Source organism: Denticeps clupeoides, chromosome 19 (assembly GCF_900700375.1).
Source record: "Denticeps clupeoides chromosome 19, fDenClu1.1, whole genome shotgun sequence".
Taxonomy (NCBI): domain Eukaryota; kingdom Metazoa; phylum Chordata; class Actinopteri; order Clupeiformes; family Denticipitidae; genus Denticeps; species Denticeps clupeoides.
Genome location: NC_041725.1, coordinates 14,419,937 through 14,434,884, shown reverse-complemented (window position 1 = coordinate 14,434,884; position 14,948 = coordinate 14,419,937). Strand labels below are relative to the sequence as shown.

At 43.4% G+C, this 14,948-nt stretch overlaps 1 protein-coding gene across 8 annotated transcripts in view; it reads left to right on the top strand.

Annotated features, from left to right (window-relative positions):
- dync2h1 (dynein cytoplasmic 2 heavy chain 1) overlaps positions 1-14,948 on the top strand; it is a 110,477-nt gene that overhangs the window by 58,130 nt on the left and 37,399 nt on the right. For all 8 annotated transcript variants that reach the window (XR_003743174.1, XM_028961658.1, XM_028961663.1 and 5 more), the window contains 3 exons: positions 9,307-9,467; positions 9,603-9,728; positions 14,649-14,759. Coding sequence is in view for 7 of the 8 variants with exons in the window: in XM_028961658.1 (XP_028817491.1) it covers positions 9,307-9,467; positions 9,603-9,728; positions 14,649-14,759 (398 nt within the window). In the remaining variant the exon portion in view is untranslated. The remainder of the gene's footprint in view (positions 1-9,306; positions 9,468-9,602; positions 9,729-14,648; positions 14,760-14,948) is intronic.

Below are 14,948 nucleotides of genomic sequence, written 5' to 3'. Positions count from 1 at the left end.
CTTCTCGGTTTGTTTGTTTTTTTTTTTAAATACATTTGCGAAAGTAAACAGTTGTCATTATGGGGAGTTGTGTGTAAAATTATGAAGGGAAAAATACATTTAATCCATTTTAGATTAAGGCTGTAACATAACAGGAATGTAGGAAAAGTGATGCACTGTGAATACTTTCCGAAAAGCACTGTATGTCTTATTCCCATATGTATTCTGATATGTGAATTCAGATTCTGATATAACAATGGGAAAATGTGGCTGTACGTATCTAGTCACTCTTTTCCCCCCGCAGTATCTGTTTTGTAAAATGCCTGAGGGTTTCATGCTTTCCAACCTTTTGCTCTTTCACATTCTTTGCACTGACCTGGCTGGAATCCATTTTGGAGATTAAACGCTGTGATGGGTTTTATTTTGGTGTGTTTTCACGTAGCCACACATTCCAACAAAAGAATGTATCCTTGATTTGGTAGAGAAGGCTTCCATCCATCAAATTTTTTTGCTCTCATATTTTTCTATTTTGCTTCTAAGCGTAGTTTTTCACTGGCTTTCTCCTTTTCCCCCCTCTCTCTGTCCTTTTTTTATCAACCAGTCTCTCTCCCTCTCTTACTCATTCTCCCTTTTCTTCTCTGTATATAACCTCCTCTTGAAGGAAGCCAATCATCTTCCCCTTGCCTGTCGGAAATGCTGCACAAAGAGGTTGATTTATTTGATTGACAGGGAATGGGGTAGCAGCGGACTCGGAGCAGAGGCCATCATCGTCCTCTTTGGAATGCAGCTGGTGACACGCAAGGCCAGTAATGGCTGTTGAATGAACCCTCAGATGCAGGGGATGGGTGGGTAGGTGGGGGTGGATGGGGCCACCCAGCAGGTTTTGGGCAGGGTGGGGGCTGATAGAGGTTCTTGGCGCATTCACTGCATGTCCCATTGCAGTGTTTTCTCTCCTGCTGTGTGCTTCTCAACACATACCTCATCTCTGCTTATTGCAAAAACAAGATTCCTTGGTTAAATGAAGTTTGTTATACTATAGGGAAGAGTGTCTGATGATGCAGCCTCAAGACAGAGGAATTGTGGAGAGCTCTCTCCATGCATGAAGGCCGTAATGATTAATGTTTAAAGATTAATGTTTAATGATTTAAGCTTTTCCATTGTTTTTAATCAGCATGCGTACATATACATTCTATGCCAATACCTTACAGTCAAATGAAATGAATTATGTAACTAATTGACTAACTTTAATTGCACCATAATTGATAGTCTGCCTGTGGAGTAAACGTCTTGCATGTAGAATTAACGTGCTGGTAAACAAGCCACTTTATTTCCTAATTTGCCCATTCATTTACATGATTACTAACAGTTACTAACTAACAGTTTGTTATCCTGTGTCAGTGGTGGTGGTGACACGGCTGATGTATTTTTAGCAGTTCTGTTATTGCATATAGATACTATTGTGCCCATGGGTAATGGATATCTTGGTAATTTGTGGTCCACCCCCTTTCTCTTTACGATAATGTATGGAGGAGTCATGGCACCCGATAGGCGTAGGATGAATAATGACTAAGTTACAGAATTGACACAAATGGATAATTATTATAATTATAGGGGATATGGGGAAATAAGGTGTTGGCACAAATGAATCTCATAATTCTAAATGCAGTTTGCCTTTGGATTTAACTTTTTTTCCACAGAGCACATTGGATTCACTTTCCCCCAATACACCCATATGATAACAGCGGTTCTGGCCAGCAGAAGATAATTAGCCGGACTAATTATTAAAAGGCTTAATATCATAGACCACGTTTGTCCATCTTGTCCATGCTGGCATGAGAGTCTCAGGGTTTAATGCTGGCCCTCTACATCATCAGTGCCCAAACCTACTTCAGGACCTCCAGGCCATTTGATTCTGATTCAGCTTCTGGCACAGATGTGGAAATCTGATAACTGGAAGCTGATGCAAATTGTGGATTGGCTGGGTCTCCCTGAGGACTTCTCTGAAAACCACAGATCTAGATCTTGACAAGATCTCAATAGAACTTTTTTAACCAGCTGTGTCATGCTGGACAGAGTGGAGGGCTGAACGGGCACTCTTCAGTCCTTCTTTAGCTAAAGTGACATAATTGGATGCTTTGGTAATTACTGCACATACTGCCAGGGCTGGACGGAGTGATCTGACCGGCTGTGGCTCACAGCTGGGTCAGCATCTGCAGGGCAGAGGGAAGGGCCCCTCCAAAAAAAAAAAATCAGCTTTTCACGCCGCAAGGGAGCGTAAGCCAGCTCTAATGAGCGAATGGCCCAATGCATCCCCTGCCCTTCATCTTGTGTTTGCTGCACTCTGTTTCCCATTAGACAGCTCCAGCTCCAGTCCCTGCTCCTCCCCCTTCCCCTCACTTTTCCTTCTGTTCTCTGAAATCTCCTAATCAGGCCGTTTTGGTCAAATTACTCCCCATCCCTCAGTCTCGCTTCTCCATATCTGCCAATTTTTTTTGTCCTCCTCTCATCTTTTTTTCTCTACTGTCTCCCTCCTATCCCCACCCTCTTCCCTGTGAGTAATTGCCTATTGATCTCATTGGGTCAGCAAGAGCTCCACTCCTACATCAGATAGCCACTGGATACAGTGACATGCAGAAGTTTTTCAGTGCTGGGCAAGAACACTTTTTGTAGCCAAATGAGAGTCTCTCAACTCTTACTAGAGGGATTTTTGTCCATTCATCTTTTCTTCCTTCTACATGTGGTCTCTTTTCAGCTTGCCACAGCAGATCAACTGGTCGGGTTGTCTGCATAAATGATTTGTGTATTTCTTGGGACTGGCACCAAGAAATACACACTCACACTATGGGTGTGGTCGTAGCCTAGAGGGGAACACATATGAACCAGAAGACCACAAAGATACAGGTTCAAACCCCACTTACTATCATTGAACAAGTCACTTAACCCTGATTGTTTTCAGGAGGCCTATGCCTGTAACTGCTGATTGTAAGTTGCTCTGGATAAGAGCAACTTTTTTGTATCTATTCTATTGAATTCCGCTTCATTTGTATATAGTATTGTATATAGTATTTTGTATATAGTACATATTTAAGTACATGATGAATTGTGAAACACATTCAGCTTTATTCAGTGACTTTAAATTTGTGTTCTCTCCAGCGTTCGGTTAATTGAGTTACGGTCCTTCGGCTGGCTTTATCTATGGGTCCAAACTATTACTTTTATTAATAATGCATGTTGGTTTGGTTTTTCTTATAATTTTTTATTTTACTACAATAAGAGGTTCTTTATTAATAATAAATACACTAGCTCCGTCAGATGTTAGGAACCTGATTTCTCAATTCTGCGCATTGATTTACGGAACCAGTCATTTCAGACCATATTGATAATCATATGTCTTTGTGTTGTGATCAGGTTGCTAATGTCTGTTTAGGATTCCTTTTCTACCCTCCAGTGATATTTCCTTTATAACTTCATCAAGCACTCAGTGCGTTTATAGTTCATAACAGGGTGAAAATTCACGGAAGCCCACATAAATGCACACCATGCAGATTTCCCTCTTCACACATACTACATCTTCTTGGGACTGGGAGAGGACAACTAGAGTCAGTGCAAAATTCTCAGTGCAAGATCACACCCAATCCTTTTTGTTGCTTGGTAGGAGAACTGACCGCTTCTGCCATGCTGCCATGTTTGGGGCATTGTGTATAAAATGGTGGCAGGAGAAAGAAATGGGTGAAATAAAGAAGCTGTCTGTATGGAAATAAGAAAGTGTATAGAGTCAGAGTCGCTAAGTTGTTGGAAGTGTGGATACCACACACACAGCAAAACGCTGAGGAGAATAATGTGAAAAGCTGTTTATGCAGACATGTCACTTTTGTTTACACCTCTGGCTCCAAGGAGGAACCATCACATTTGACAATTTTTAACAATTTAAAGTTCTCTACAGAATTATTCTGGGCAGCATGTCTGACAATATAAGGACTCAGAACAACAAGAAATTTATGATGGCAAGACACAAGGCTCCATAGGAGATGTCTGTTGATTGCTTATTGTTTAGCGACATCTTTTATTGAAAACATAGTGAAAGTGCCCCTTTAGAAAGACAATGTTTCCAAACTTGTAGTAGTCTAGTAGCTGGTAGCCTAGCTAGTAACACACCCACCTATGAGCCAAAAGACAAAGTCACATGTTCAGAGCCCACTTACTACCATTGTGTCCCTGAGCAAGACACTTAACCCTGAGTGTCTCCAGAGGGACTGTCCCTGTAACAACTGATTGTAAATCACTCTGGATAATTGTGTCTAATAATTGCCATAAATCTAAATGTAAATTAACTCATAGGGTCATATTTTACCAGAACAAAATGAGACCCAGTGCATGGGCAGCATTGACCAATGTTCACTAATAAGAATGGACATTTATATTTATGCCATTTATCAGACACCCTTGTCCAGAGCCACTTACAATCAGTAGTTAAAGGGACAGTCCCTCTGGAGACACTCAGGGACAAGTGTCTTGCTAATGACACAATGTTAGTAAGTGGAGTTTGGGTCATAGGCGAGTGTGTTACCCATTAGGCTGCTACCACCCTAGGCTGAACCTACCAAACCAAATGTGCAGGCAGATTATCATTGCTTTGATTCAACCGGTAAGATGGGTGAACTAGAATATGACATTCCTATGCACTACATGCACTCTTTTTTTATAGCATCAGGAAAATATGACCCATACCATGAACATCAGTAGTGGGAAACCCTAGTGAATGCATTCAAGTTCATGACATGAGACAAACAAAACCTAATCTGTGTCCCTCTCTACCCAACATTCCTCAGCCTGTTTAGGGGGTGGGTTTACCTCCTGAATTTGAAAGCCACTCTACTGAACAAAGCCCCTGGTCTTCCTCTAAGGAATTTTGTTCCAGCATTGTAGACAAACACAAAAGACAGTGGGGAAAAGAGCTGAAGATTGAGAAGTGAGTGTGCATGAGGGAGTTAATCTCTGTTCTCACATAGCCCTCATGGCTGCAGACCTTTTCAGGAGTCTGCTGTTTCACTGTTGGGTACCGTGAACCTGCCGGGTTTATTTACAGCAGGATGTACTAATTTTGTGTTTCAGCAGTGCAGACTGTATGCTGAGTAGAGGAACCTGGCAAAGAACCATTAACACAGAAAGTACTAACCCTGGTCTTGAAGGGCACCAGCCCTGCACTGCTTAGTTCTTCACACCACACCCGGATCTACATAAGAACATTGTGTTAACAAGGAGTAAATAAGAGAGAGGAAGATGCCTAGGGCAACTTGGTTATAAAGTTTGTATACAGTGTCTGAAGCGATGAGCTCAGCAAATAATCTGCGCAAACGGCAAAGATAGGAGACAAAAATAAAGAGAAGACCTAAGTATGAAAAGGTGAAGGGTGAAAGCAGGGAGACTAGGGTGTCTCACTTCAAACCCTATATTTCACACATTTTGGTAATGATGGACGTTTTTAATTGTCATTAATAAAAATCCGTCTTCAACCAACGTTGGAGTACAGTTGCAGTACAGTTCCTGCTCTATGTAGAAACTATCCATCAAAAACAAGACCTTGTAGCCAAAACCAGCAACAAGGCTGTGATATCAATCAACATGCATCTACGTTCATAGATACGCAGTTCATAAGACATGAAGGAAAGCTGTTAGATATGTTTCTTTTTGTCAATTACAGTGTCACAATAAATGTCATTTTAATAATAATTTTGTACACATAACTATCCCTCTCACAAGTATACACCTGAAAAGCCACAGCACTGGTTTCCTTATCTTTCCCTTCTCTGTCCGAGTGAATTTATTAGACCGAAACTTTGCTTATTAAATTAAAGCCAGACGTCTGTTTGCATCTGATCACACCAGACCAAAGAATGAATGCAAAGCAGAAACTTGCATTTTTCACGTGATTAAAAGCTAATGAAAGGGACCCATCTTTCGCAAGGCTCTAATGTGTCTGTAATGAGTTACGTGCCAAAAGCCCACCCGGCGACAGGACTCACTGCAGGGGTCCCGCTCTGCTGGCTTGTGACTGATAAAGGTTTAGCTGCGGACCGGGTCCCACTGACACCCCGGCAGGTCGGCGCTAATAGATTTTTGATGTTCGGTCACTGATAAATTTCTGGAGGGTGCCTTGTTGTGTGCCTTGTTGTGTGCGTGTGTGTGTGTGTGTGTGTGTGTGTGTGTGTGTGATGGAGGGTTAAACCGGTTTAGAGAAGGAGAGGAGGAGCTGCTTGGCTGCGCCACGGCGATGCTGGGAGGTTGGGTGGGGGCAGAGGCGGGCGGGCGGGCGGGGGCCGTGGTTCAGAGCCCCCTGATGGATTTTTTGGGGCTGCTGCCGTCTCGCTTCTGTGGAGATAATGAGAACGCTCTGCTTCTCTGTAAAGAGCTGTCGGACTGAACAGAGGACATGACAACTCAGTCTCCACAAGACTTCACTCATACGCGCGCGCACACAGACACAATAAACGAGCACAGATCCCCTCAGGCACACACCATTTACACACACCTCTCCGGATGCACACTCAACTTTAGAACAAACACACCGGAGACGGGCCTTACTGGGAGCGCAACACCTGACAGTGTCAATTAACCTTGGCCGAGGCTACAGAGGTCTCCCGCTCCCTCTTTCTTTTAATCCTCATTTCCTAATTTCACCTCGGAAACACACACCCCTAAGGCTACTGCATTAACATCAATGCATCGGTGCTGATTGGTTTGCTGCGACGTGGCGCAGTGCCGCTGTAGCGTTAGCTTTGTCCGGTGCAGCATCTGCATATTAATGCTGTACTGCTGCTGCTGCTGCCGCTGCAGCGGAGCATGGGAAATCTGGCAAATGCTGCCCCCCACCCCCCCCACCCGCCCTCCTCAGTCCGCGGAGTGAGTCACTGTATGCTAATGAGGCATGCGCCTTTAATCGGCTTACGAGCGGCGGTAATCTCCCATGCTCCTCCGGTGCGGTCCAGACAAGCCCTGCCAGTACGACAGGCAGTTATCAGCGGCGGTGTAAACACACACACACACACACACACACACACACACACACACACACACTCTCTCTCAGAGACAGTATGAAAGCGCTGGGCGGTGAAAAAGTGACCACTGTCAGCACTTCGCTAAGCCTTGATGGATTTCTGTGAAACATACTCAGAACGACTTGTTTGTCTGCCCTGACAACCCGCAAACTTTTTACACAAAAACCGCGTTGCACGTGCTATTCATGTGTTTGGATGAGCTTTGTAAGGGTCAAGTTTGAATGTGTGTGTGAGTGTGTAATAATTGGCAAATTTTATGTGAGTGTGTCTGCATTTCCTAACTGTGTAAACATTAATTACAAGGCGTAGGTCGGGCCTGAGTGTGGGTAGGAGGTGTGTGTGTTTGTGAGGTAATGGTCAGGTCTGTCTCTTGAGAGAAGTGTGTGCGTGGGTGGGGGTGTGTGTCGGACACACTGTCTGTGTTTTGTAGGCTGATCAGGTGAAAGGTGCTTCTGCGCCACACATGACTAGCCATGCTTTCCCCACTGTGTTTCTCCTATGGTTGCTATGGAAATGGCAGAGAAAGGTCGCTTGAAGGCGTTGTTGCTGCGCCCGAAAGCTGGGGTCTGAGCGCAGGACCGGAATAAGAATGACGGCCCCTTTTCTGCAGTGTGTGTGTGTTCGTGCACCGAGGAATGAATGTGCTTATGGGAATAAATTTGCTCACCCGTATATGATGCTTATGTGGGTGCACACATCTGTGTGAGTGTATTATATGCATGACATATAAAGGGGCCTGTGTGTGTGTGTGCGTGTTTGTCTGCCTGCACACATGGATTTGCTCCTAATATAAGCGATTCCACATATGGAATTTGCCAATATTCTCGTCTAATACACAATCAAACAGCTAATTACCTTTTATTAATTTCTAGTAAGGATTTGAGGTTTTGTTTTTTTTTTTTTATAAAAAAAAAAAATCCCAAAAAATATGTGCTGTAGACACTGTGCGGATTCTTACCCAGGAACAAATCCTAACACCGGTGAAGGTCACATTTTGGTGAACATGACTTGAGTGGGTTTTTCAGAAGATTTGTCTTTTAAATGCGACGGTGTATTTGGATGGTGTTCAGTGTCACTTCAATAGAAATGGATTTGCTTTCATTTCTCTCTCATTTGCTTTCTCTCTGCTTTTCTGTGCATCTGGGGGAGAGATGCAGCAAAATCTCTGCATATTAGTTATGCTCAGATACTGTGGTAATTGCTTGATTTAGCCTAATTTGGTAATTGAAATGGATTTGAAGGTGGAGTGACTGTTTTTTTCGTGTAATATTGGTTTTTGATCCACCTGACCCATCCGAATCTCAGGTGAGCCAGGCATGTAGAGTGAGATTGATGAGAGTGCGTGTGTGTAATTGCTGCACACAGACACACCCATGGGCCCCAGAGTTCAGTAATTAAATCACTTATCTATGTGTCAATACATTATAAATGGATTAAAGTGATAACTCCTAAAGCCTTTTGAGACCAGGGCAGAGGTATCAGTGTTTACCCCAATGCTCATCAGGCACCGGGATGGATCTGGTAGATTAGGGCACTGCGTGGTGGGTCTGAAATTAGGTTATTGCGTTACTTCCATTTGCACACTTGCTCTCGCACACACTCACACACAGATGAACACAAATCCCACCTCACCAGCAGTGTGGAGCGATAAGCATCTTCCATCTTCACACTGTCTAATCGGAGGCCTGCACTGCCTGCATCAGCCTTTTGTGTGTGGTATGTGTGTGTACGTCCTTCTGTGTGCAGTGTTGAAAACATTAGTGGATCTTTGTTATCTGGTTTACACACAAAAATGGATAAAATTACCAAACTCTTCTAGCAACACATTACATTATTTCTGCTTTAGCGCTGCCCAAAATGGGACCTGATCTATGTTAATTCCACAATTGGTGGCCTAGCAGTTAAGGAAGCGGCCCCGTAATCAGAAGATTGCTGGTTCGAATCCTGAACCGCCAAGGTGCCACTGAGGTGCCACTGAAGTGCCTCTGAGCAAAGCACCTTCCCCACATACTGTCATGGCTGCTCACTGCTCGCTAAGATGATGGGTTAATAGCAGCATGTGCTGTGCTGTAGTGTTTCACAATGACAATCACATGAATTACATTTTTTCTCTTTCACTTATTTAACATTATTGTGTTTTATAGATCAATATATATTAAAAAGTTATGTTGACATAACGACAGAGAAAAGCCAATCCTGATGGTGTGGGTTTTACTTGCAAATATATTATAATGAATATATCCCACTATTAACCCCTCTCTCACCTTTTCAGGCATGAGGGAGCTGTCCCCTCCACCTCTGAACCTGAAACGTGTGTACGCTGAGACTCTAGAGACAGAGCCGGTTCTGATCCTTATCTCCCCTGGTGCTGATCCATCGCAGGAGTTGCTGGAGCTGGCCAGTGAAAGCGTGGGTCGGGAGAGCTACCATGAGGTTCATTAAACGTTTTATGCTTTATTCTTTATCCTGCCCAGAGTTCATAGGGTTTCTACACAGTTCCTTACAGATCACAAAACTCAACAGTTAAACGTTCTTCCCTCTTTTTGTTGGCTTGTTCTTGTGTGGTAGGTGGCGATGGGTCAGGGCCAAGCCGACATTGCTCTGCAGAGCCTGAGGGAGTGTGCGCGAAACGGGGAATGGCTCTGCCTCAAGAACCTGCACCTGGTCACGTCCTGGCTGCCCCTACTGGAGAAGGTAAGTGTGTGCACCAGCAACACATAGCACGTAGACCATCTTCCTGGTAGAGTGTACAGTACGTGGCCTGTGCTAGTCCGTCAGAGCAGGCATTAAATAAATTGAATGAGATCCTGCTCCTCATTTTTGCAGGAAGTTACCACGTTACCAGTGGCAACATTGCATCTTTTGATAACCCAATTCTTGCCAGAACTCAAGAAGACTGATATGATTCAGTACTTTTGATCATAATGGACATGTCACTTTTTTTAACGCTTGTATTTCTGTGCAAGAACTCTGTTCTTGATTCCATGTTAATTCATGGTCTTTTCCAAGCAAGTCAATTTCATGGCAATTATTTGGCCGCCTCTCTCTGTGCCCCTGGGCTGCGTGGGCGACGGTGATGGTCATTAGCTTTAAAAAGCAGTAGCTCCAGGCATGCAGGCATGATGAATCGAGCTCTGATGGAGAGCGGCGTGATGTACCAGAGCTGACTCATGCTCAGCAACCATCGTCTCCCCAGAGAATGAATGCGCCTTTTTTCCCCTCCACGATTACAGCGTTTTGCTCTGCCTGCCTGCTCTCTCCACTCACTTTTGTTTCCGCTAGACGAAACAGGCAGTGCAGGGGATTTAGTGTACCTGCCACAGGCCAAGGCCAGAGCTCCAGGCTGGCTCAGTCTGAGTGCGGGAGATATCCTGCCTACCTGCTCTTATTTTCTCCGGGCTGATCCCGCATCCACCATGGAGGAGTATGTCAGTCTTTCAGATCTGTTGGGCATTAGAGTTTCTGTCTCTCTATTCCTGTCTGCTGATGGGGTCTACATTTTACTCTTGGTTATCAATGTTTTTGCCGTGCATCATAAACACATAAAATAAAAAAAATTCAATGCATTAGTCAGTGATGGAGAATTTAAATTGTTATTTGGATTGTCTTCTTACCTTGAGAGTGGAAAATGCATTTAAAAAACTGATATCCCCCTCCCAGACAACCTCTCAGGGTGGCCTGGCTGATCACATCTTGCTCTGCTTGCAGTACATCTCCCCCTTGCATTAACAGGGATTTTTGCTTATCTAGACGGGATATCTGGATGCAAGGTGTGAACGGAGGTCAAAGAGTATAAGTTTTCATTGGCTTTTACCCTGTTTCTCTCTCTATTTTCTCATTGCATTACCACCTTTCACTGTTCAGTGTGGATGGTAACAAGGGGCATGGGATTCATGGTATGGGGAAAGGGGGGGGGGGGGGGGGGGGGGGTGACCACACCTGATCCAGGAATGGAATTAATTCTGGGAGAGAAACTGGGAGAGGGCGAGAAATGTGACAGGGGGCTTGTCGGACCTGATAAAGAGCCTGAAACAGGGACGAACAGAGAACAGCGTAAATGAGCAAGTACAAATTTTCTCTTTTCATTCCCTTTATTTAACCTGTCTGGACATTTCTCCGATCTAATTTCTCTCATTCAGTATTTTTTTAAGCTAGATGCTCGCGTTGGTTGTTTCTCACTTAGTGAAATGTCTTCTGTTTGACCTGATGAAGTCCGTCTTCTATTTCAGCTAGACCCAGCATTTATTTCTTTGTGTACTTCTAGCACCACTCTATGTGTGTAGATTGTAATATGTTGTCAAACAAAAATGGTTTCAAATCAGAAGCGGTCAGTCTTTTCTCACCTTGCCAACATATATGCGATGTCTGCTGTGGTTTTCCAGCTAAAATCAACTGTAAAATAAAGTATTAATGCAATATAAATAATATAAACATCTCAAAACCATAATGATGAAATGTGTAATATATATTATCTGGAGAGATAATATATATTATCTTGGAAAGAAATATAAGACTGTTGTTAACAATTCCATGTTAACAATTAAACCTGTGATTACAAATATTATTGCATTTAATTACTAATGCTTTTCAATTACTATGATGATAAAATCTGATACTTTAGTTCAGTAAAATGTGAATGCAGTCCAATCACATTCATATATGCAGTGGGAAAAGTCTACTAGAAGTGCACTAATATAAAACCATCTGCTAAACCTTATTCTTTGTCAGGCTGCAGCCAGTGGGCATTGGTTTGTGTGAGTCCACTAGTAGACGTGACAAGGCAAAGTCTTGACATTTCATTCCATTTCTCCTGTGTGTGCTCATCATAGCCTCTCGGTTGCTCTGAGTGTGGTGAGTGAATGCGCCATTGTTGATTTGTCTTAATTGAACTAATCAGTTCTGATTGAGCTCTCAGTTTGGTTCTTACTGGGCAATTTTTCCTAAGGTGCTTTAAAGCTCCTCACTGCAGCGCCACGTCTGAAGACAGGTTGGGTTTCAGTGCTGGAGTAACAGGGTTTAGAGAGCGATTGAAGGTCAGGAGTGTGCCAGGCTCTCTCGGGCACCAACGGACGGTGCCTTTTTATCTCCTGGAGAACATCTGCCTTTCTCATCTGCTGGCTGGCATGGAAGACGCCGCCGTGAATCTGTCTAGACAACAGACCCTGATTGTTTTTACAAGGGCCTTCAGTGTATAATTGTTATCGTGCCCGACATTGTCATCTGGTTGTCTTGTCATTAGAGCCGTGTGCCGGGATTCGTTTTTGGGCGGAGGGCGCGGCTGTCGCAGGCTCTCGAGATGCTCTCTCTGTTGTCGACGGTGCTTATCCTTTTATGTTTGCCCAGAGAGTCCTCAGCGCATCAAATACCTGGGCCATTTGCATAACCCGCTTTGTTTCAACCGTGGTGACAGAGGATATTAATAAGAGAGCAAACGCATTCATTTCTGTCTTACAGTCCACTCCAGCTTTCTATTTTCTACCTCCCCCTTTTCTCTGTGTGTTTTCTCTCCTCTCCCAAGCTGATCTCTTTTTTAGTGTGTGTGTGTGTGTGTGTGTGTGTGTGTGTGTGTGTGTGTGTGATCATGGACACATATTGATTATTTACCCAGGTTTTGGTGTTATTTACTTCCTTATGTGATCAGATGTGGGGGAAGAGTGGTGTGCCAGATATGCACACCACTAACACCCTAATTCTATTCTGAAAAAGGTATTTTTTGGTACATTCATTCTAAAATGTAAACCTATATACATTATATGTAAAGGGAAATATTTAGGTTTTATATAGTTGGTGCAAGTGAAGTGATTGTCATTGTGAAAGCAGTGTGTGGGGACGTTACCATGCTCAGTGGCACCTCAGTGGCAACTTGGCAGTTCAGAATTCGAAATCAGAAATGTCCAACTTCTGTATAATAATTTATTTCAGACACTCAACATGTGATGCATCTGAAGGGCTTCCCTTTTTGGATAAATTTAACAAAAACAAATGGGCTATTTGTATATTATATTTGCAACATGTATTATTAATATATAAATATAATTAATCAATATAACATGTAGGTAGTCTACATAACTTCACTAACCAACAGTAACGTTTAATCTTTGTGAATCTGCAAAAAGTCACTGCTTTTATTGTAAGTAGAAGAACACAATCCCAGAAAAGCCTGTTTCGAATCCGATGGCGTGAGAATGTTCCTGTTAAGGTGTCAAGAATGTTGGAACCCCTCTCTTCTCACTCATCACCCCCTCCCACCCCAGCAGCACATTACAAATGCAGCAGTACGCATGTGTGCATGTGTGCATGTGTGTGTCAAGTACCATCCACCTACACAAAGAGCCTGTGGAGACATGGCCAAGAGGACTCTGGGCTGCGGATAACCCGCACACCACATCTCAGTGCTGAAAGACAAGCAAAGTGCCGCGGCCCTCGGCACATATGCCAAAAAATCCCAGTTCAGTGAGTCTCGAGAGGAACGGCTTTATTTGGTAAATATATGGAGTCTAACAGGAAGGCGTTGTTTGGGCGAGAAAACTGCTGATTTTTTGGTTTGCACGTCCATCAGAGAAATCGGTTTCTTTTTTTCCCCAGGTGTTTTTAGTGGGCAGGAAATGAATAAATCTTTCTATAAATAAATCACATTCCTCTGTTGGCTTGAGAGGGCTACTGAAGTGGCTCTTCTGAATATTAAAACTGTTTTCTTTAACTCTCGCCGGGTCTGTATTTGGCCAGCTGGCGAGTTGTGTGACTCGCCTCATCAAGAGCTACTGTACTCTGTCACTTCAGCCAACCGTGAGCAGATCTTCCCTCAGGCCAGTGGGGCTGGGCCTGCTTCCTTCCTTACGCTGGTTTATTACATTATCATCTCCCCCTACTTCAGCTTGGACTGAATAAACAAAGCACAGATGCAGCAGTGAGGCAGGACACACACACACTCGCTCACTCGCAGGGAGATAAACACCACCATTGCAGCTGGAGATCTGTTGGTTTTTGATTTTGTGTCGTGTTCTGTTCCTGCCTGACACCAAATTAAACTCCCTCTGAAAAGCAGAGCTAGGTTGATTAAAAGGAGATGGATTGCCATGTTAAATGCTGTTAGAACACGCTTTTGTGTGTGAATGAGTGCTGAATCAGATGGTGCAACGCTCCAGGCTACTCTTGGCTAAATTTAACAAGCAGACAGAGGCTAACGGCACAGGCCTTAATGAAGCTGCACTGTGATAAAACACTTTAAATGATTTGTTTTGTGTCCATTTCAGTTCACCAAAGTTAATCTTGATATAATTTAAACATTTAGCATTAGCTTGACTTTTCATTTTCTCTTCCACCATAGTCAAACAAGCTAATAATGATCCACCAATCTGGCTAATATTTTGTCTGCACATTTAGTAATTGTAATATATTTCATTTTCATTGTTACAGTCTCTGATGGCATAATGAGGCATAATGTAATTCTGACAATTAATTTTTTTTCTTTTTTGCTGAGCAGTAATATTAAAGCCTTTTTTCATGTTAACTAATTATTATAGTAATGTTTTTTGCAGTTGAACTTGATTGAATAGATTTGTAAAGACAGGGTGTGTGATGAAACCCCGGAATAACAACAACCTTAACTTTCAGGAGCTGAACATCCTGCATCCAAAAGCCGGTTTCCGCCTGTGGCTTACTGCCGAAGTTCACCCCAAATTTACACCCATCCTGTTGCAGTCCAGCCTGAAGATCACATATGAGGTGAGGATGGCCTTCATTGAGTAAATGTCCTCAGGTCCAGGTCTGGCTCCCCATTTTCAACCTGTCTCTCTCTCTCTCTCTCTCTCTCTCTCTCTCACTCTGATGCCCAGGCCATTTCCTGTAGCCTTTATGTTATGCAAGCGTGGGAGACTTAGGTCTGGGGGTCTATAAATAAAGCATCACACTGAC